The following is a 22042-nucleotide window of genomic DNA, read 5'->3' as shown; positions in this document are numbered from 1 at the left end:
GTAACAAGACAGCAGTTCGCAGTTCCATGGGGATCCATTGCCTTTCGTGCAAGGATTTAAACAGGCAGAATTTCAAGTGTGCCTCTCTAGCCCCATAGTCAAGATCCTCCAGGAGGTCTGCCCAATCCACCGGCTCGTAGTCTGTCTTCAATCTGGTTTGCCACATGGTGCGGAGGTTATTGAGGAGAGGTAGGGAGCAGAGATGTCATCTTAAGAGGCCGTAGAAGCCAAACCAAACACCTCGAGACCAGCCCAAATTCCATAGGTAGGAGACCAAACGAGAGGGTTCGAGAATTCACTAAGTATTTTAAATTCTGAGGCTTGTTGTTGGTCTCCTAAACTGTAAGTCAAGTTTAAAAAAGTCCAGCATACGCATAGCAAGTTGGCTCATGGCAATCGTGACAAAAATCTTAAACACAATGTGTGCATATATGATTTATTTTCTTGTTTCCTTAAAGGTTAACCTGACTTTCTTTTAAGACTCTACCTGACCAACCTTACTCTTTTTCCCTCTCTTTTCTGCCAGAGTAAATAAACATGTCTTCTAGTAAAGTATCTGGTTTTATGTTCTGATTGCTCTTTGTTTTTTATTTCAGGATTTCCGGGCCGTACTGTTCCTGGTACCAATCTCCTGGTCTGCAAGGATGGTGGGTACACATGTACTTATTTAATGATACTCTTATCTTTTTTTTCTGCTAAGTTGTTGCTGTCTGAACATTAAGGTGACCTGCACCATGCCGTTCTTTCATTGTTGGTTCTTGTTTGAATGGAGATGCTTTACTTTTGTGCCTTATTTTAATGGCATCAGCATTTTTAACTTTAAATCTGATCGTTAAATGATATTACAGCTAATAAAAAATGTTACATAGACTCTGTAAAGTTCAAAATATATTGCTTTGTACACCAACAATGGTCGGACCCTCATTGAGGTTGTTGCTACATTTGTGCACCTGAGTGCAATTGCAGTCGTTTTAGATTGTTCACATCTCCATTTATACATTTGAAAAAGCAGAGAGTATCCATTATGCGTTTGAAAAAGCAGAGAGTTAATGGGGCAGTCTGTGCTGAAGAGGAAAAATCTGATGGCTAATGTTCAACGTAAGAGAACAACCACTGTGATGCTGAAAATTCAGATTTCCAGGCTCGTTCTAACACAGCCAAATTTCTCCTGCAATGTATTCAGTTTTTGAAAAAGATGGGGAGGGGAGAGGGGAAGTTATCTAAGCTGTCTTTGCAGTCACCCATTCCCTTAGTTTCACCCATGACACCATACTTTGCCCAAGGCAGAATGAGTTGACCTGGGTGCCATGGTAAGAGTCAGGAGGAGGAAAACACAAAGGTTGATGGGTGGAATGCTTGTGTAAGTCTTAAGCAGTGGCTGTCGTTTGTGGGCACATTTCCGTCAGTCATTTTGCACCCACTTTGCCATTTCAGACGGAGACCATCTATAGGCAAGTTAGACTTGGTCCTGTTCCAATTGGAGCCTTCTGGGATGAACTGCCAGGTCTGCTCTGAACTGGAATGCTAGCAACCCCATACCAGTTTTGACCTAGCTGGCCCTCATCAGTGGCAGTATAGCTTGCGTCTTATGACACAGAGACCATGGGTCCCATGTCCAGGCATACTCAACACCCGGGACAACACAAAGGTGATGGGTGGAATGCTTGCAAAAGTCTCAGCCCCTGACAGTTGTTGGGGCCCACGTTTCAACTCCACAGAATATTCAGAGTGGGTCTGTGGGCATCCTGGGGCACATTTAGAAGGGAGCAAACATGTTACCAAAACAATTCTTGTAGATCCACTTTCTGGTTGCAGAAGGACCCTGCTTTTGTCCTACAAGACGTCTGATTTGGGGTTCTTTGTGGATACATTACCTGCTTCAAACTGGATTTTAGTGTTTGATTTTGGAGGACACTATTATTGGCATAGTGCATTCCACACACTCACTCTCACACTCCCCTGCAAGCCCGATTTTAGTGTAGTCGAACACTTCACTATCTTGAAAATGCCCTTATGTGACATTTTTGGCCTGTTTGCAATAAGGCAAACAGGAACTACTGGAAAGGTGGGTAGGGTTGACTCCTGGAGGTTTTACCCCATTGGTTAAGGCATGCCCGGGAGTCACCCAACCCACTAGCAAGGTGATAACGTATAAATGTGACACCTCCATGCACCCACATAAAAACACTGTTAGGACCTACAGAAGAATAGAAGAGGATGGACCTGCTGTTTGTGACCTAAGAGGAGCACTGAAGGACTGGACCTGCTTCCTCTTGTACTGAGGATAAAGCAGTATACTCCAAGGATCATGTGTCTTACCTCCTGTGAGGCTACTGGGAGACAACAAGCTTCTTCAAAGTACTCAGCTGACCAGTGGCAACTGGACCTGGACTAGGCCCAGTTGTTGCCCTCTGCGAGTCTCTAAGTGCCTCCCTGGAGATCCTGCCAGGCTTTAGAAGTGCACGCCTACGGTTGATTCTGACTTAGAAGACTAAGTCAGAAGGTAAAATCTTTGACTTGGACTAACCTGGCTGGTGTATCCGACTAATGCTTCATAATGGTCTGCTTCAAATTGCGTCTAGCTCCCACTACTGCGACCATTAATTGTCATAGGCACATTGTGCTTTTTGGCACTATTTTTACTTAAACTTTCAAAATTCAAATCTCCAGTTCCCCTTATTGGACTTTTGTCAACCTTTTATATATATATATTTTTTTAATTATTTGGATTTTGACTTTTTACTGCTTTGGTACTACATAAATACTTTACATGTTGCCCTAAATTAAGCCTGTTTGAGCTGTGCCATAGGTACCAGGGAATTGAGGTCAGGGTAATTTAGAGACTTTGGGGATTCACCTTGACAAGGATTGTGATTAATCCTGGAGGTGAAGTTACCCACTGAAATCTAGGTCCTTACAGTTCCCATTGAACCAGGAAAGAGGCTAATTTGCATAAGTTTGGTCTCGATTTGAAATGACCTAATATGTAAAAACAATTACCTGGAATGCCGCCGCTAGTGAGACTTTTGCAAGTATTCCACTTACCGCTTTTGTGTTTTCCAACAGTCAGAAGGAGCCAGTGATAATGGCTAAAAGTAGTGCACTGTTTCCAGATGACCCAGTCAGCCAACGACTTATGCATCTACAAGCCCCAGGAGGCCAGTGTAAAGTATCTGCAGTGCAAGCCGCAGTCACAGATTGCCATTACAGTTACTTAAGAACTTTCATCAGCCGTTTTGAAGGGGTAAAAGAACAAAATAAAATGTTTTTTTGTGGCAGGGGTCACAGGTCCCACTGAGGATGTGGAACCCACACCCAGCGTACTGTTCAGTTCCCCTCTACAACCTCAAAACCTCTTTAATGTATCCTTAACAAAACATAACCCTGTCGTTCCAATTAGGAACAGGCACCACCTGCCTCAATGGCAAGCAGTAACCTCCAACATATGGATGCTCTAAATCCTGCAGCGGGGGCTACGCCCTTCTTTTTCTTTAAGCCACACCGACCTTGCTACTGTCTTTAGAATGCCTGACGTACGACCATCTGTTCTTGCTCCGTAAGGAAGTGCTGGACAAAGAAGCCATCAAGAGGGTACCTGCATCAGAAGTAGGGTGTGGTTGGGTGTGGTTGCTGTTCCTGCTACTTTCTGGTACCTATAAAGGACGGAGGCCTTAGTCTTATCTTTGACCTCTCAATGCCTTCCTACGAAAAGTGAAATTCAATATGCTCACCTTGGTTCAGGTTGTCTCTGCCCAGCACCCTGGAGACTGGATGGTGGCTCTGGACCTCCAGGTCACGTATTTCCACATTGCCGTCCTGGAGGCCGAGGGGCTTTACCTGCGGTTCACAGTAAGCTAGAAAGCATTTCCAGCTCGCTGAGGTTCCCTTTGGCCTCACAAGTGCCCCTCGGTGTTTACAAAAGTGATGTTTGTGATTGCAGCTCACCTGCGGAGGTCAGGGGTTCTAGTCTTCTCCTACCTTGACAACTGGCTGTTGAAGGCGGGCTCGCTGCAGGCAGTCGTCTCTGAACCCCAGCCTACAGTGAACCTTCTGCACTCAGTGGGGTTCACTATAAACATGCCAAAGTGACACCTCACTGCTCCTCTGACGCTCCCTTTCATCAGAGCAAATCTGGACATGGTTCAGTAATGTGCCTATACTCCAGAGCGTACAGTCCTGGACAATTGGGGATGATCCCAATGTTTCAACTGCAGCCCTGGAATTCTGTGAAGCTGCTGGATCTGAAGGCCTCTTGTATCCTGCTGGTGGCATCTGAATTCCCAGCAGCATGGTACTCTCTCTGACCTGGTCCAGATTTCTAAGGAGATTGCAAAAGATCTGCTGTGATGGTTGATTAACGACAATTGGCTCAGTGTCAGACCCCTTCCCCACCCCACACTGAGCGTTTAATGGTGACGGATGGTCACTTTTGGGTTGTGGCGGCTACGTGAGAGAGGTGTCGATCAGAGGACTGTTATTCAGCGGAATCTCCGCTCCATATCAATATTCTGACGTTGAGGGCTATCCGCTTGGCATCGAAAGCCTTCCATCCATCCATCCATCCAGGGAAGGCAGATTCAGGTGTTCACAGGCAATACCACCACTAAGTGGTATTGCAACAAATAGGGTGGAGTGGGATCGTGGACCCTGTGCGAGGAGGCCGTGCACCTCTGGACATGACTGGATCGGCAGGACATCTTCCTAGTCGTGGAGAACCTGGTGGGATCTCTGAATGCCAGGTGCAGATTACCCTCTGCCCTACTGATCGAGTTGCTTCATCTCTAACCACAATCTTAGATTTCTTAGATTCCTGTTAATTTCAGGGACTCCTTGAGCTCCTGCCATATTCGATAATTTTACAAGCAATACAGGAGTTTCGCCATCCTAGCTGAAGAAATGTTTGTGTGGGACGATTCAATGAGCCATGTCATGTTATATTTTAATTGAATGAGCAGAAAAACTCTAAGCCTTGGGCAGTGCGAGTAGAAAAATGCCTGAGGGAGATCGCCTGACAGTAAGTTGGTTCATTGCCTGTGTCCTAACCATGATATAAGAATTTTGCATACTGGCAGGAGTCTCGCACAGGCCCATGAATGAAAGATCTATGAACGTGAAATTTGTAGAGCCTGAACTGGAACTCTCCTCTAGACAAAGGAAAAACCTAAGCAGTCTGCACTTCAGTCTTAAATCAAGAAAATCCCTTTGAAATCAATTTCTAGATCCCAAGCTACTTTTCACTGTCTGCACAGATCTTGAGCTCTGCGTGAGCCGCTGTTGCAGTTACAGCCACATTTGCAAGGAGAATGTTCTCTCTGGTACGTTGCCAATATCAACTTCAAAACCACTAACAACTTCATTCATTACACCACCCTACAGTCGTCTGCAGCACAGAACTGTGAACCAATTTTTGTCATTGGCCTCCAATGCTTACAAAAATTAAAACATTTACTAGTAGAAAAAGCAAGGACAGAAGCAGTGGAAGAAGCAAATTAAAAAAGGCTACAGGAATCCAAAGGTAAAGAAAAAAGAAAAGGTGCTAATAATAAAAGGTAGGCAGATTATTTTCTGCTGTGAAAACCCTTCTACCTGACCACATATTGAACCATTATGCTCAGATTACATTAATTTACGTCCAAGATTTATTCAGCAAAGGTGCCAAGCGTCAGCCATCCTCTAAGGAGAGGAAGAATTGATTCAGAGGAGAGAAAAAAACACCAATAATTGAATCCTTGTGAGCTGTAATATGAGAAATATTACTGAGCACCATGTCAACTCCAATAACTTCGAGATCCAGTTCTGACAGGTGTGGATCGTTATGACAATTCTGTTGTCCCTAAGGATGTTCCCATTTCCATTCCTCATAGACCATTGCCCTCATTATACTCCATCTTAAACCTCAAGACAAAAATGCTTATAGAATTCGCTTACGTGTGCTGAAGATACATGAGGAATAGTCAAATCAATAAAGGGTTCTGGCCCTTAATCAGTAAGGCTGGACCAAACTATAATCAGTACAACGAAGAAATTGCCAATACTGATATCAATATAATATGTGAATCCCAACAATCACACGTGACACTCCTAGTGATTGAAGAAGTCAATTAATAAATAATTCATTATTTTCTTTTCTTTTTTGGTATTCAATATTCTTTTTCAAAATCAACTGGTTCATGTTTGCATGAACATTGCACGTTTTTTGGACTACAAAAGACAGTACATAAAATTACAATCATAACATAAATATGACATCACATTTCATACTTGGGCTTGGGCAGCATGAACATGTTCCGCATTTATGATGTCCAGTGATCGGTGGTAAACTCAGTTGTGTTCTTTAGGTACTCCTATTTAAAGGTTTTTGTACTGCTGCACAGACTCTTTGGAACCCTACACTTTTGTTTTTTTCAAAGCGAAGTTTGTTGTGTCCAAATGAGTATTATTGATAAGTGGCCAGTATCAGGTCGATACATAAATGATTGTATTCGAGTTTTCACGACCTGAATACAAAACCGTTTGGCCCACGTTCCCTATGGGAGAGTGTTCTATCTGTGATTTTGATTGTGTTGTTTCTCTCTAAACCTTTCCCTTGGGTTCTTTTTACTTTTCTTCTTTCTTTTTCTGCTCTAGTTCTGATGGGATTTGAGCTTGCTCAAAAATGGTTGAAACCCTAAGTATGAAATGTGATGTCATATTTGTTATGATTGTAATTTTATGTACTGTCTTTTGTGGTCCAAAAAACATGCAATGTTCATGCAAATGACAACGTGAACCAGTTGATTTTGAAAGAATATTGAATACCAAAAAATAAAATAATTATTTATTAATTGACTTCTTCAATCACTGAGTGTCACGTGTGATTGTTGGGATTAACATATATTGATATCAGTATTGGCAATTGTTTCGTTGTATTGAAGACACATGAGGAGCATGTGTTCTTGGAATTACATGGTGAAAAAAGCATCACAGTTTTTTGTTTTTTTGTTACCTTTTTTTGGTCGAGCCTAGCGCAGCGCGGATGCGCTGCTCTATGGGGAGTCTTCTTGTAAGCACTCCAAACTTTCTAGACTTTTCCGTGTGATTTTGTTAACTCCCACACATTTTATTGGCCATTGCGTGTGGCTTTCAAAAATGAAAGCATGCAAATGGCCAAAGGCGGGTGCATGTTCCGCTTTTTCTCTGAACGTTTACTCCTGTGGTCTTTGGGTCTCGGGAGAGAGCAGCGGTGCGCAGGTTGTCAGCTGCATTCCTGGATCATGTTACTTATTAAAAGAGCGCGGTCGCTTTGACTTTCGCGGCCGCGCTTGTCTTTTTTTCCCATGATTTTTGTCTTTGCCCGAATAGTTTGTTCTGCTCCCCAGGCTGTCACAATATTTTCTACTGTTCCTCGGTCTGCCCCAAAATCTTCTGCCTATCGGCCTTTCACAATATTTTCTTCTGCTGTCCTTCCTGTCCCATTTCAAACAACGGGAATCGCGACTCGCAGCGGTCGCATTACTTGGTTCAATCACCGTCTCTTTTAGTCAGGAATGTTTGTGTGAAAGTGGACGCTGCCAGCCAGGCTTAAAAAGGAGAAGCGGGTCTAAAAAAGTTACAAAAAGTTTTAAAAAAGGATACAATTCGAAAAGCTGTAGAATGCTAATTCAATCGAGAAAATGTGCATTTAGCACCCTTTCTTTTCTTCCCGCAGTTTCAAAGGGGTGGCTACCAATGCCTGGAAATCCCGCTACAGACACTGAACATGTTCTCGTAGTGAGCAAAAGAGAAATGCAGCCTGTTTGGTGATACTATTTTTATAAGATTGATGTAACTCACACGGGCCAGTCAAGCGCCCACAAGCACGTGTCTTCGGAGCGCTATTGGGCTTGCAGTGGTCACGTTACTTGTTTCTAACAATGTATGGGACATGTGCCGCCTTGCAATTTTGCTAGCAAATGTAACTGCCTCACAAGCTGTACAAGAAAATAACATTAGAGGGACTGCTGCCTCCGCAGCTGCGGTCTGTATTGTTTTATCGCAGAAGCATCGTGCTAAACGGTGCACTTTTTTCTGACCGATAATGTTTTTGTTTTTTTACCATTTTGGGGAGGGCCAGTCAACTGCCATTTGCTTCCAGGCTGCTCCGCAGTCCAAAAAGCGATTTTGCCTGCAATGTCTCGTTTTGCCCGAGAGCTCAATCCCTCCTATATTGTGCCCTCCCACCCCTTCAAGTCTTCCAGTAACCCCAGAAGGGTCATTCTGGGTGAGGGACTGACAGGTTTGACCAGCACCTTTAACAAGGTGGCGAACACCCTGAACTAATATTGCGATATCACTTAATTGTCCGTCGTCCACCCTCCCAACCTCCAGATTACAGGAAGGGAGTCTCCCCTCAGTACAGTGAAAACATTTGAGGGGCCTGATATGATCTACATACTAAAACCTCTATGGGGTGAAGTAGACTCAGTTCAACAATTTAACTTAAATCAGACTGAGTTTAGAAGAAATCATAATTGCAGATGGGGCCATTTTAGCCTCTTGCCACACGCTATCGTCCAGTGACGCAATCCAACATTCCTATTTCCGCCTAAGGGCAGGGAGTGCATAAACTACTAAAGCTTTGTAGATGCATAAAATGTCCCCTTTACCCAGTGGGCTTAGAACTTTCTTTCTCTCTAAGAAGTAAAATTTCGCAACCTCTCCCAACTCCTGCTGGTGTGCCTCTATGGCATTTCACATCTGAAGAAATTGGTTGAACTGCAGCCTATTTAGGTAAAACCCTTCCTTCAGTTGTGAAAAGGGTTTCATGAAGCCGTCCACCCTGACATCACCCAGTTTGGAAATGCTTGATAAGGTCCCATCTTCCAAAGCCACTAATTATTTGCACTGTTTAAGCCATGTATCCACTCACAAAGGTGTTTCTCCATCGTCTGATTCTTATTGCACTGTATCCATCCTAGTACTACCCTCCAACATTGAAGTACTATTTTTGTTACCTCAGGAGGGAAGTCAGGCACAAGGAAGTGAGGTGCAGGATAGCCATTCATAAACCCCAGTCATGAGCCCCACACCCCCCCCCCCCCACCCCTCCATTTGTTTAGCACTATTATGTGGGAGGCCCAGTAGTAGAGCTTTGTGTTTGCAAGTTACATGTCGCTTTCAGAGGCTGATTAGTATGCATTTATCCACCCCAATGCATGGAGTTTGGTTGGCCCAAATGAATGCATCTCTAAACCATTGCAGTGGGATGGGGAAGAGGAAGCTTTTGTATAGCATATCAAAACCTGCGGATTATAATTATTTTGTATAGGGCTATGCAGCCCAGAGTATTCAAGGGCAGGTCTGGCCAGCTCCCTGCTTGTCCTGGCAGTTAGTGGCAGAAGGTTAAGGCCCCATGTTTGTATTGGATCAAAGACCACATGGACCCCAAGGTATTTATAATTCGGTGGAGAGTGAGTTGAAACTTCCAGTATGTTTACCCAGGGTCGCCCCTGGTCAGGACTAATGTGGACTTAGAGCTGTTTACTTTTAACCCTCATGCCTTGTTACAGAGCTTGTGCATTAAACGAGTGCCTGTATATTGTGGGTGGCACATGTGGAGAGAAGTATATCGTCCACTTGCAGCATGATGCACCTTCTTTCCTGCTCATAACCACAATTTCCTGTACCTGTGTTTGACATTAAATCTATTCCGCCCATGGCACCATCACCAGGGCGAATGAGGGGGAAATAAGGGTTCCCCTGCCTGGTGCCCCTATGAATCGGGAAGAGCTTGCAAAGAATTCAATTGATTTTTACCTGCATTCACGGTTGGGCATAAAGGATTTTAACTTGTGATTTTAATCTGGGACTGAAACCCATCCGTGTCAACACTCCACACAGGAAGGACCAATCCAAAGGAAGGAAATGCCTTTTCAGAGTCAATGAGAAGGAGGGCTGTGGGATTCCTAAGGATCAAAGCATGCAAAATAGAAACATTGAGTCTATGAATATAGTGCCTAATGACCTGAGCCTCCATAAATTTACTTTGGTTTTGGTGGACTGAAGATGAATTGATTTCAAAGAATCTTTTTACCAAACATTTTTCCAGAATTTTGGCTTTATTAAGGGAAATTGGGTTAAATGAGTTGCATACATCAGGGGTCCGGCCAGGTTTGGGGATGAGGACTAGAGGGTAAAGGTCATATAGTTTCGGGAAGTGATCTGGTAAATTCATATTGCTAATTTTCTTGGCACCAATCCCCTCAATTATCTCCTCCTTTGTAATGGGTGCTACAGTTTTTCTCTTTCGGGCCCGATTGGGTGGGCAGAGGGAAATCTGTGATGAACAGAGTTGTACCTTCACATTCCAGGCGTTTTTGCTTCACATACAGTGTTGTGTAATTATTAGCTGAGACTCTGGCAATTTCCAGTGGGGTGGCAGTCAGCGTAGCACTGGGGAGTCTGATCTTTGGGATTGGCCTGGGCGGCATATCCCTGGTGGTAAACTAGTAATATGTTCCTGGTGGTAGCCAATACAAGAGCTTACTTGCTTTGTCGCCCAATTCATAGGCCCTTGTGGTTGAAGCTTGCCGCAGCCTTTTTACTTCATTTAGGTATAGTTATTTGAGATCCACTTGGGCTGCATACAGGCATTGTAGCACTTTGGGGTTAGCCCCCTGAATGGTTTGACACTCTCGTTCCAACAACACTGCTTGTAACTCAGAGATAACTTGGTCCCTCTCTGTTTCCTCCCACCTCAGAAACGCTTTTGACCTGCCGTGCCGGGTGGACTTACTCGCTACCCACTCAGCCCCAGGTGAGCCAACAGAGTGTTTGTGTTCACTTTGAACTACAGTCTCAGCTTTGTTTCTAGGTATATTCCGTATTTGTAAGATGTCAGCCATTGAGCCTCTACATAGCTTGTTCTTCTTCCTGGATTGCCCTAATAAAATCTCTAGGGGTGCGTGATCCAAGATTCCGCGTTGCAAAATACGGGCCTGGGTTGTTAGCGTAATGTCAGAGCCAAGATAAAAAATAATCAGTTCGGAAACTGGTCCTATTTGCTGCTAAATTATGCATATATTCTTTGGCTGGGCTTCCTGATTTTCCATATGTCTCGTATCTCTGAGTCCGACACCCAGTCATCAAGCATGGAGTGCAGGGGCCCACTAGGCGGTGTAACTTTAGTGGTCATTGTCTCAACACATGGTTGCGTTAAAATCGACATCCCCTATTGTGATCCCCTGATATAGGGCACCCAGCAGCATTTTGGGGTCACAGTGTTTTCCCCCGACTAATTGCAAGAGAACGTATACACTCGCTATATTGTAATGTCTGCCCTCCATAATGACCGATATCACTATATATCTGCCTCAACAACTCTACCTGCACCTGTGCTACCAGTAGTTGGAAAGATTTTTGGTGAAAAATATAGTGCCCTAGAAAGGGTGATAATAGCCCCTGGGGCATGACCCTTACCCGAGCACATGACTACACCTCTCTTGATAGTCATTAAGGCAGTTCATGTTCCCAGATGGTATCTTCAGGGATGCCATAATCAAACATGGATTCATATGTATGCCTTAAAATCGTGTGTCCCACTGGTAAGCTATATGTTCATAACTGAGAATAACACATACAAAGGAAATATTCAGCAGGTGAGCAATGAAACTGTGAACCCATATTTCTACCCCTGAAGCATCTGTCATCCAAGCAACACCCATAAAATAGGACTAAGTCTGGGACATTCCCACCACAACCCAATTAAGAATTATGGGTATTAACATAACTTGTACTGCTGGTCTGACAAGCCTTTGTTCTTCTGGTGATGACGCGAAGGAATCCTGCATGTGAACTTGTTACTTTGCCATCTTTCTAGTTCTAGCTGTTGCTCTAATCTGGTTCCTCCAACCCCCCTATCCACCTTCAAGTTGGCTTGTTGCCGGGAGGGGCCCTATCCAGCCTGAACCCCCTCGGCTCTTGACAAGTCTGTAATACTGTGTCTGCTCTTTTTCTGCCAAGTGTCTCATGTGGCGGGGACAGCCTCCAGTTGGTCTATCAGTGCACTTCCAGGCCCACGAGAACCCCAGCCTTGAACGGAGTTCAGCTGACACTGCACCCTTTCCTTTGTGGTCTATTCCATGCAGCCTCATGCTTGTTGAAGAAAGAGGGAGCGTGAGTTTGATTGGCGGAGAAGATAAGCATGTATTGTATTTTCATGTCTCAACTTTAGCTTAGCCACATCGAATGACTTCTATTGTTTTTGTACCCGATGTGTATTGTCTGGGAAAATTAGGGTGCAGTAAGATTGAAAGTTCAAGAAGGCTTTACCTCTTAACTCTGAAGAGCTTGTCCTTATCTTTGTAGTTCAGGATATGTACAATCAGCGGGTGCAGAGGTGAGGCTTCCGGGCTGGCGCCACTTTCAGTGCTCTTTGAAGCCTCTGAAGGCTATCTATGCGTATATGTAAACAAAGAGAGAGCGAGGAAAAGGTAACTTGTCCTCTTCCCCAACACGAAGTGTAAATAAACAAAATGGACAAGTTCTATGACAAGGTATCAGCGGTCAAACGCTTTTTGCCGCTACCTTTGATGAAAAAGAAAAAGAAAAGGAGAGTGAACAACTGTTGTAAAAAAACCCTCACCCACCTACCTAGTAGCTGGCATGCTTCATCATCGGGGCCCAGCTGGATTACCTAATGCAATCCAGCTGTGCTACAACGCCTGAGTTACAGCGGAGCAGGTTGTTTGGTGAAAAGAAAGTGACGTGCTATGTGAAGTGTGATTATGAGTTAAAATTGTCTCTAGGAATGCCCTTTTGAACATTTTTAATGGAAGGGTCCTAGTACATGAGTAAAAATAGATTCGGGATCTCTGAAGGGGTATGGTATATACCCTGGTATCCCTGATAGATTTGGGTCTACTAGTTTCAGCCTCTTGATTAGTTCTTAAGGCTTTCTTCAGGACCAAAATTAGTGCGTGACCTAAAAATAATGGGGGCCACGTGAAGTGCAAATATCAGCACACACCCTAAAGTGTGCTGTGAGTGTAGTGGATTGTGGTTTTACTCACAAAACCTCTGGTCGGAGTACCTGTAAATAAAAAGATTAGTAAATGCAAGTTGTTTTGTCATGCATCTGAATTATTAATGCATGCTCCTATTTGTTTGTAGATGGTGGCATCATGCATGTGACAGGGTGGGCGTGCATGATGACTGTCCACTAGAAAACTTGCGTGGCTACAATGTGCCCCTGTGGAGCTAAAAATGAGCAGGGAATCCATAGGTACACAGGGGTTAGTGATAATGGCACAGAAAATGGGCACATTGTCCTCATATAGATTATCACCTATGGGTATTGTTAGGTGGTATATTACATTTACCTTCTAAATGCAATAACGTGTATCTAGTTGTGGCGCATAGTAGCAATCACATAAACCATAAAGACAGACTTCAGACAAACAACCTTTAGATGCAACAACGTGTATCTAGTCGTGGCGCGTAGTTCTTATTCAGTGACAATCACATAAACCATAAAAACAGACTTCAGACAGACAACAAAAAGACTAACAATGGCGGTCTCACATTAGCTCTGAGTGCGTTATGCCTCTGAAATTTGATCGGTCTGCAATGTTCCATGCTGACCCTATCGAAATGAAGAGGTAATGGAAATATCTGGATAGAAGAGTTACGAGGAGAAACTCCATATGTGCAGCACCCGTATGGCTACTCAGATGTTAGTACTCACATTTGCCAGGGGAGAAAGGTCGTGATCACCTACGCAGCCGATCGGATCCGTTTGTTACGCCCTGTTCTGTTAACTGAGCTGACACTAAGTAGGAAGCGGAAGTGCTTACGAGATCACGTGTGAGACTGCCCTGGACCTCTAGAACGTAAATGTTCGTTGAGGTGGGGCATGCGCAATGGTACTTTAAAGCGGCGCATGCGCAGTGGTACAGTGGGGATTGGGATATCTAGAGCGATTTGTTTACATTCACAAAAACGTGAGAACAATCACGTATGGTGCTAGTGTCAAGCTTTTGCGCGTTAATGCTCAGAAGGAAGGCGCATGCGTGTGGAAGTATTTGTGTGTTTCAATATCCTGATCTCAATAAAGTTAAATCGGAAGTCTTGCCAAAGACTGGTTACCCAAAGCGCAACAATCTGTCTATGCAAACTTTTGTGGGGGCAGATGTAATACACAAGTATCAACGTGTGAACTCGGCTAGGTGTATAGATCCTCTTAAGGGGGCAAATATCATAAAGTGATCTCAGGTGTAGTGAACACTTAATATGTGTATGATATTGACGGGTTACATGTGCTGGATAACTTATCTATATATATATTCACTTAAAAAACCATAGGTTTCACACATGTTATAGTTTGTTGGATTTTTCACTCGTAAAAAACCAATGAAATTCCACCGTTATAGTTAGTTCAGATAACTATAACTCGCGCGCCCGCAATCCCCTACTCATGACATGGTCAGTGGCATCACTCTTGACATCACTGATGACATCATCCTTGTGATAGAGTGGCGGTCGCACGAGTTATAGTTATCTGAACTAACTAGAACGGTGGAATTTCATTGGTTTTTTACGAGTGAAATATCCACCTAACTATAACATGTGTGAAACCTATGGTTTTTTAAGTGAATTTGCAAGGTTTTTTAAATGCTAATTCCTAACTATAACGTGTGTGAAACCTATGGTTTTTTCAGGGAATTTGTACGGTGTTTAAATGCTAAGTTATGTATGTATTATAATTTTTTTATGTATATTTATTTTTCACTAATCTACGTATTAAATTTTGTAACATTTTTTTTATGGTTTTTCACCGTGCGCGCACCTCCGCGATTTAAAAAAAATAAATAATTAAATGTTTTTTTCTGCCTTGGGGGTCCTTCAGGGACCCCCTGACCAAGGCTAGGGGGTCAGGAACTCTCTACCCTGCCCCCTTTTCACGTTCGCCACCTTCCTTTTCCACTCGCGCACTGAAAACAAACAAAATGGCGGCCGACACTTCCTGATTTCGACCGATTCGAACGTTGACTGACATGTAACAACCAATCAGAATTACGCTCGCGCACGTTAGGGTGCGCGCACGGTGCGCGGCTATAGATATGTATGTGCTTTTAACTGCAATTTACTTAGGAACTACTGAACAGATTGACTCCATATATGCAAAAGGCACATCCCTGACCCGAGGACTACCTCTCTGCCAAATTTCAAGTAATTCTGTTCAGCCGTTCGGGCTGTACCTTCGACTAAAGGCCCTATGGGAAAATGCATGGGGAAAACGCGTTTTGGGACCCCCCTTTTTTCTCGGCCCCCGCTTGACGAATCCCCCCGAGACTTTCAGGGTAGGAGCTGAGCGGAGCGCCCCATTCGTTTTGAAAATTTCGCGAGGATTCGTCAACCGGCGCAAAAGTTATTCAAAATAGAATTTTGAGATTTCCTATGGAAACACGGTCCTAACTATAGCTATCTATTGGCGACCGCCGGTAGATAATATATGTATATATATATATATATCTGACAATCTCAATATCATGATACCGAATAGATTGGATATTCATAGTCCATACTGAGTGATACTTGTATAGGCTATGTGGGGTCATGAATATGTATCAAGATCTACATGTTATGTGTCAATGTGTTTAAATCCCACAAAGGGGTAAGAGTATGAAATGTAGTTACAGACGTCGTATACTGTTCCAAGGCACATTATCATTAAGCCCTGATATGTGGGTGGATAGTCTGTACACCCAGCGGCTATCTATGCGATCATGTATTTGAGAGCTTGTCTGTTTAGACCAAAGACCTGATACAGTCCTAAATGATCCTCTGGATTATTTCCTTTGTACTCTGAGATGCTGATGAAGCGTAGGTTATTTCTTCTACCTCACCCCTCTGCATCCTCAGCTGAGGCTTCAAGAGCGATGGCTGAGGCTGACGCAGTAAACTTGAACTTGCCGGCAGAATCTTCTATTTCCGTTATGTGGCTCTCTGTTTCGGAGACTCTGCAATTTTTTATGTTTTAGCAGAGTAGCGCTACATCTGCCATTTCACAGATGTTTGTTTCCAGGGCTTAGCTAGAAGACTGCATCGCTTGAAGGATAGTTTACATGGATGATGCCTCAGCAGGCTTGAAGTCCTCTTTGGATGACTGATTCTTCGCCTGTGACTTGGCGTATCTGTTCAATTTTGTCTTAGTGGCTAGCTTAACTTTGCCAATCTTGGCTTGTGCAGCAGCACCCAACATTATCCCTGGACTCCTCCCAGCTATTGTGTGGGTATGAAGCACACAATCTGGTGCCTCCCCCCCCCCCCCCCCCCCTCCCCTCAAAAAAAGATCTGCAGCATTGAGGGGAGTGACTTAGATCGTTTGAATGGTGTCCTGCAGTCCCGCACCAGTTGGCTGTGTTGGTCTGTTATGGTCCTGTTTAAGAGCCCCTTACATTAGGTCTTTCTTGCATCGGATCTTATAGCACACTGCTGTTTGAAAATGTTTATCAGTGACCCTATTCAATGCAGAGAAGAAATTGTGGTGACAATGGTGTCCAGGAAATTAGCAATCTTGTGTCTGCATCGCAATAGAGGGGAGAAATTTAGACAAATCTTGGTAAAAGTTGCCTACTACACATCAGCTATCAGAGCAGAAAATGCATTGATTCTTTTAGAAAGGCATGAGAGAATTTAGGAAAATAGCAACAATAAAAAATGTTTCCTACAAGAAAATAGCAAGATATTGGAAGGAAAGCTGGCTTTCAAGCATTTTAAGTGGACAACTTTTAAAGTGGCAGATGCATTCTATAAAATTTGTGAGACAAGTAAAGATCAAGAAGCCATTCATAATTGAGTAGGTTTTTCATGTGTAAATATTTCAAATACATACAGAAAAACCTTTGTTAAAACGTTCAATGCATATATGAACACACAATGCCAAAGCATCATTCTTCATTAAAGCAGTCTATATAGTCATTTGCACTAACATGCAGCCAAAGAAATCAGTAATTTAATTTGTAAATATCATTATCTTGCCTGAAATGACCCCTGGCCGAGAAGCATTCAAAATGTGCTGCATGACCTATTACATGTTTTATAGAGCGGCATCATTGTTAAAATCCATCTCCACCGAATATCTTTCTGAGGTGGTGAAGGGAAGACTGGTCCTTTAGACCCTGAAATTGACTGGATTGATATGGGAAAGTTGGGTTCAACAGCTTCTGAAATTGGGAATCACTTTCGAAACCATATTGAGGTCCTCTCCACAGCCACCCGTTGTGCTAAAAATATTGGGGGTCACATATTTTTTGTTTTTTCGAAGGTTCAGACCGTATTAGAAAAATAGGCGTAAAGCTTGTCCCAAACTGGAACACTTTCATCGCGCATAAGTTAGCTGCTTTTAAGGTAGTCGTAACAAATTGTATGAGGGAAATTTAAATGACGGATCAATCCAGAGAACGTCATCAAGGGCATACCTCTTCCGCCACAGCAACCAGACATTACTGCTACAATGGATATTTCTCCGAACCAACCAGGCACATACAGGTCCTTGGTAGACACGCCCATAAAGCATTCTTACCCAAACTTCCCAACAAGTCCTGGCACTTAAAATGTTTTACATCAAAAAAACACGCTGTGGTGCAAAGACCATGAGCTTTTTCAGTGAGAAAAAGCAATGAAATATTTAGGCTGCCAGCCTGCCAAATGTCAGATTGATCTGTTAGTGACACAAAATGTGTAAGCAACTAAGGAGCAGGATGCTTAAGCAGAGTTTCAAAATCTTCTTGCAGGAATATTAAGAGTACAAAACTGTTGCCTCCTTTTTGTATCTATGGCACAAAATCACTTTATTCATTTGAACAGTGAAAATAAAAAATTGTCATACCTCAATTACAAGTTCACATAGAAGGGATAATTTTAAGGTGGAATTATCATTGATCTTAGTAATATCCATTTGGATCGAGCATGCATGATTCTTCTTCAGATATTGAGCAACTGCCTTCTGCCTTTCAAAGCTCATCCTTTGTCATTATACTTTGACATGTGCACAGTTCACCACCACAGTGCTAGTTATCAGAATCGGATTGTCTGGCTTCCGAGGGCTCAGACTGATCATGTGTGCCTGCATGGGAACATTGTTACGGTCCAGGGCGTGTGTGCATGGCTGATGTACATGGTATAACATGGAAGTAGATGTGTCACTGTTTCTGGTGCTAACACACAGTTTTTAATACAGTTGCCTGTAAAACCTTGTGGTGTTTACATTCTCTAAATCTTCACAACATAATTCCATTTGAGTGCTCCTTGCTGCAGATTTATGTGATAGAAAGAAACTGCACTTTTCTCTACTTCCAGTTCTTGATAGGCATTAAGGCCTGCTTCCAAATTTTCCACCAAAATAGTCCCTCTACTTTGGAAATCCGTGTGGCTCATTCAAGATTAAATGCATTTCCTTTCTAGGCATAGCCTAGGAAGTACTTGCACTGTCTCTTTGAGACATGTATATACTTTGTGGGCTGGGAGCCCACCCATTGCTTTTCATTTGTTTCTTCAAGTGTCCTTTAAAAAACCTTGCTTCCAATTGGCTAATCTTTCCTATTTGAGCCTCCTTTCCATGGATTGCTCCCTCCCACGGAGCACCGCCCCATTACTTGTAGCCTTACACTTGTCCCATTTAGGAATTTTTTTCGGGACTACTTTTTTCTTAGTTTAACAGCACTTTTCACGCAAGCTTCTATTTGCACGTGCTTCTTTGTCTGCACACACACAAATGCACTCAAAGCCATAGTTGTCCTAGTGCTGGCTGCGCGGGCTCAAAGCCATACCCCCTGTTCTCTAGGCACCTTCAGCACGATGCAGTCGTAGCCTTCTTTCCTCCAGCAGGCTCACTTGGTGCAAAATGGCTCACGTTGGCTTGCCGCACTGGCCTCGCACCGCCCCACCTTCCCCCTGCTAAATGCATCTGCATTCTGATTCCGGGGGACCGCTCACTTGCGGGTCTGGGAAGGTCCACCGTAGTTTCCACAGTAAGGTCCGGCAAGCCACAAGATACCACCCTTACATAAACCAACAGACAGCTGATGCATACATTACTTAAATCAGCACAAGGTAAATCTGGCTACTTTATTGACATGCATAAACAGAGGTTGTCCTCTTTTATAACATGGCAACTAAAAAAAGGCGAGAAACAGATGACCTCTGTATCGTCCTTTTATCTCTGTAATCTCAGCCATTGTGTCTGATGGTGACTTGTCCGCCAGTATTTGCTATGCTGTTCCTCTAGTGCAGTGATCTTCAAACTGGGGGGGCGAGCCCCCCTAAAGGGGCCTTAAGTGATCCCAGTGGGCACACCAGGCTCTGGCCAAAAGAAGCATTGTGCTGATAACAGTGCTTTGTTTTAATTTGAAAAAATGAGCGGCATTAAGCTGCTCTGTAATGGCCCATCACTAACATGTTTTGTCATTTATATCCTAGCTGGTAGAAGGTGTAAAAAAGGAAGGGACTTCAAATATTCTTTTATTTTAACATTGCCAATTGAATAAAATAATTGTGAAAAATTCTGAGGGGGGCCCCCGAGGGGTGGGGGGGCCATTAAAAAGCTTGAAGACCACTACTCTAGTGTGTATGCTGTGGTTATTGCACACTATGCGTGCCATCCACTGCACTGGGATTTCACATCAATATGTTGATACTGTATTTTTAGACCTTTCGCCTGCCTCTCTTTAAAGATGAGCGGTCCTGTTGGCTTTGGTATTTGTGTTTTTGGTTTTTTTAGTTTTTGCCAGGTATTTATCATCAGGCAGTAGATGGATGTGATTTTCTTTTTTTTGTCTGAAGCACTCAGAGTTCATGTTTTTTTAGCTCTAAAGACAAACAGAGAACAGATTATAGAGGTAAATTAGCAGAATGCATGCAGGAAGCATATAGTGCACTCCCCTCAGCCTACTCTGGACCTTGGGTTGTCACTGCCATGTCTGCACAGCAGTTGGATGTCCACTGCGTCTTCCTGTTTTCCTCCTCCTCTTTGAGCTCTGATTTCAAAGCACATTCACGGCAGCTTCTCAGGGACTGTGAGGCATTTCTTGCCTGCCCACTCTCACACCCCACCCCATCCCATCCCACAAACAAAGAGCAGCAGAGGCTATGTCTTGGTGTCAGCCATGTCCTGCTCCCTAAGGAGATAAAATCACCATTCCATCCACCCCGACTGTGAAGGGGTCTCTAGCCTCCTGCTCCCATACACCACAGATAAGGTTGAGTCAGTGCCGTACTTGCAACCTACTTCGACAATTTTGGAAGGAAAAAGTACTGCGTTGTTAATTTGGACATTGTATTAAGTTCTTCACTCCTAAGTCACGCAGTCTACCATTTAAAGCACTCTTAGTATCTGGTTCCTCTCGCTGCTTTTTGTTACGCAGAATTAGTATATGCTCCATTGTTTTGTAAAATTATCAAGGAAACAGATTCAAGATGGCCGCACACAGAATGTTATAGTGCTGGTGACTTGCATTGAGGCACTTGTCTTTATGTCTGTGCTTTAAAAAACCTTGTAATATGTTCATAAATGTTTCCTGGGGCAAGAATGTATTCCTGAATCAGGCTGCATGACCCAGTGTGTAGTAATTGTATACCTCTTCAATCACTGGTGGCACAGCACACAGGATAACGTGCTGCGTGGCTAAATACTTATAAAGTCCCAAAGGCGATACCTGTTGGCTATGCCAGTGCTTGTTATCCCATGCATTCATCGGAACTAAAATACATGCTATGCTCCTGGTGGTATCTCAACCAGGATAGTTAGCACGATTCATTCACTCTCAGCTGATCAATCCTAGATCAGGTCTAATAGTTTAAAAGTAACTGCCAAGGTCCACTCCGAAAATAGTCTTCACATTTTATCATAACTTTATCTTCAGCATTTTTCTCCAGGCTTTAAATGAATTCATCCTTTGTTCTCTAGTGAGCTAATTCAAAAGCATGAAAGATTTCTGAGTAATTAGCAGTTATCTCTAGACCATCTAACTGCCAAAAGGGTGCATGCAGTTACAAAAACCTCAGTAACCAAATGACTTGTAAATTGCATCCAATTTGCATATATAAAAGCTGTTTGCATGCATTATTCTGGTACACTCTACAAGATAGAACAGCCATCAAGACTCTTAGCCATAGGCTAAAATGAAAGGCAGCAATGCTAGTTTTTTTACTTTCCTTACTGCCTCGGACTGTTTATCTTTAAAAATGTGTCCATCTAAAGATAACCTATTGGCCAGCCTCATGTTTTTATGGCTTGCTGCTGCTTTAGTATTAAATAAAAACTAAAAAAACATGCAACTCGATGAAAGCTAAAATGCTGAAAAAAAGTAATACCTGCCAGTCTTCTTCTCAGATATACATATCTTATCTGAAAGAGACAGTTATAGAATGCTTCCCTTTAGAATTACCCCCAGGCGTCAGACTGGATTCGGAGAACTTTAGTCAGCAGTACCCCTGCACGTCGAAAGGTGGCGTTGGTCGGCACCGCGTTCGTCATTGGCGTCATGGTCGCGGCAGCTATTTAGACGCCGTCCTCACGCGCTGACGGCAGTTCTTTCTTTTTCCGCGCCAGCCAGCGCAGATCCAGAGAGCGGTACCTCCTGTCACTTTTTGACTGATTTTTATTTTTGCGACTTTTGTCGACACCATTTGAGTCTATCAACCTCCTGGTGCCCATAGGGATGCCCGGTTTCAAGGCTTGCGGTTCCTGCCGAATGCTGATGTCGGTGACGGATCCTCACCGCTTTTGCCAGTGGTGCCTGGAATGCGACCACGCCCCCAAGTCGTGTTCCGACTGCCGGACCATGCATCCGAAGTCTTTGCGGGAGCGGTCCCCAAAGCTTCTCGAGGCCCGGCAGTCCGCTCGGTTCAAGGTCCCAGTCGTGTGGGAGGTCGAGGGACTGGTCGTGGAGCCACCACCACCACTCGTCTTTGAAGTGTTTGCACTCCTCAGGTAAGTCGAAGCACAAGAAGAAATCGAAGAAGCATGGTCTCTTTTCGACTTCTCCCCGTCGGCAAACGTGACGAGGAATGCGGGTGCGGAGCC

At 43.6% G+C, this 22042-nt stretch overlaps 1 protein-coding gene across 4 annotated transcripts in view; it reads left to right on the top strand.

The window, feature by feature from the left end:
- The window catches only part of NRF1 (nuclear respiratory factor 1), a 687565-nt gene that overhangs the window by 649951 nt on the left and 15572 nt on the right, over positions 1-22042 (top strand). For 2 of the 4 annotated variants that reach the window (XM_085653634.1, XM_085653631.1), the window contains one exon: positions 597-647. In XM_085653634.1, coding sequence (XP_085509760.1) covers positions 597-647 — 51 coding nt within the window. Of the gene's footprint in view, positions 1-596; positions 648-10718; positions 10788-22042 lie in introns of all 4 variants that reach the window. The other 2 variants (XM_085653635.1, XM_085653633.1) reach the window with 2 other exon arrangements.

Source organism: Triturus cristatus, chromosome 4_1 (genome assembly GCF_964204655.1).
Source record: "Triturus cristatus chromosome 4_1, aTriCri1.1, whole genome shotgun sequence".
NCBI lineage: Eukaryota > Metazoa > Chordata > Amphibia > Caudata > Salamandridae > Triturus > Triturus cristatus.
The sequence above is the reverse complement of the archived record's forward strand: the minus strand, read 5'-3'. Positions and strand labels throughout refer to the sequence as shown.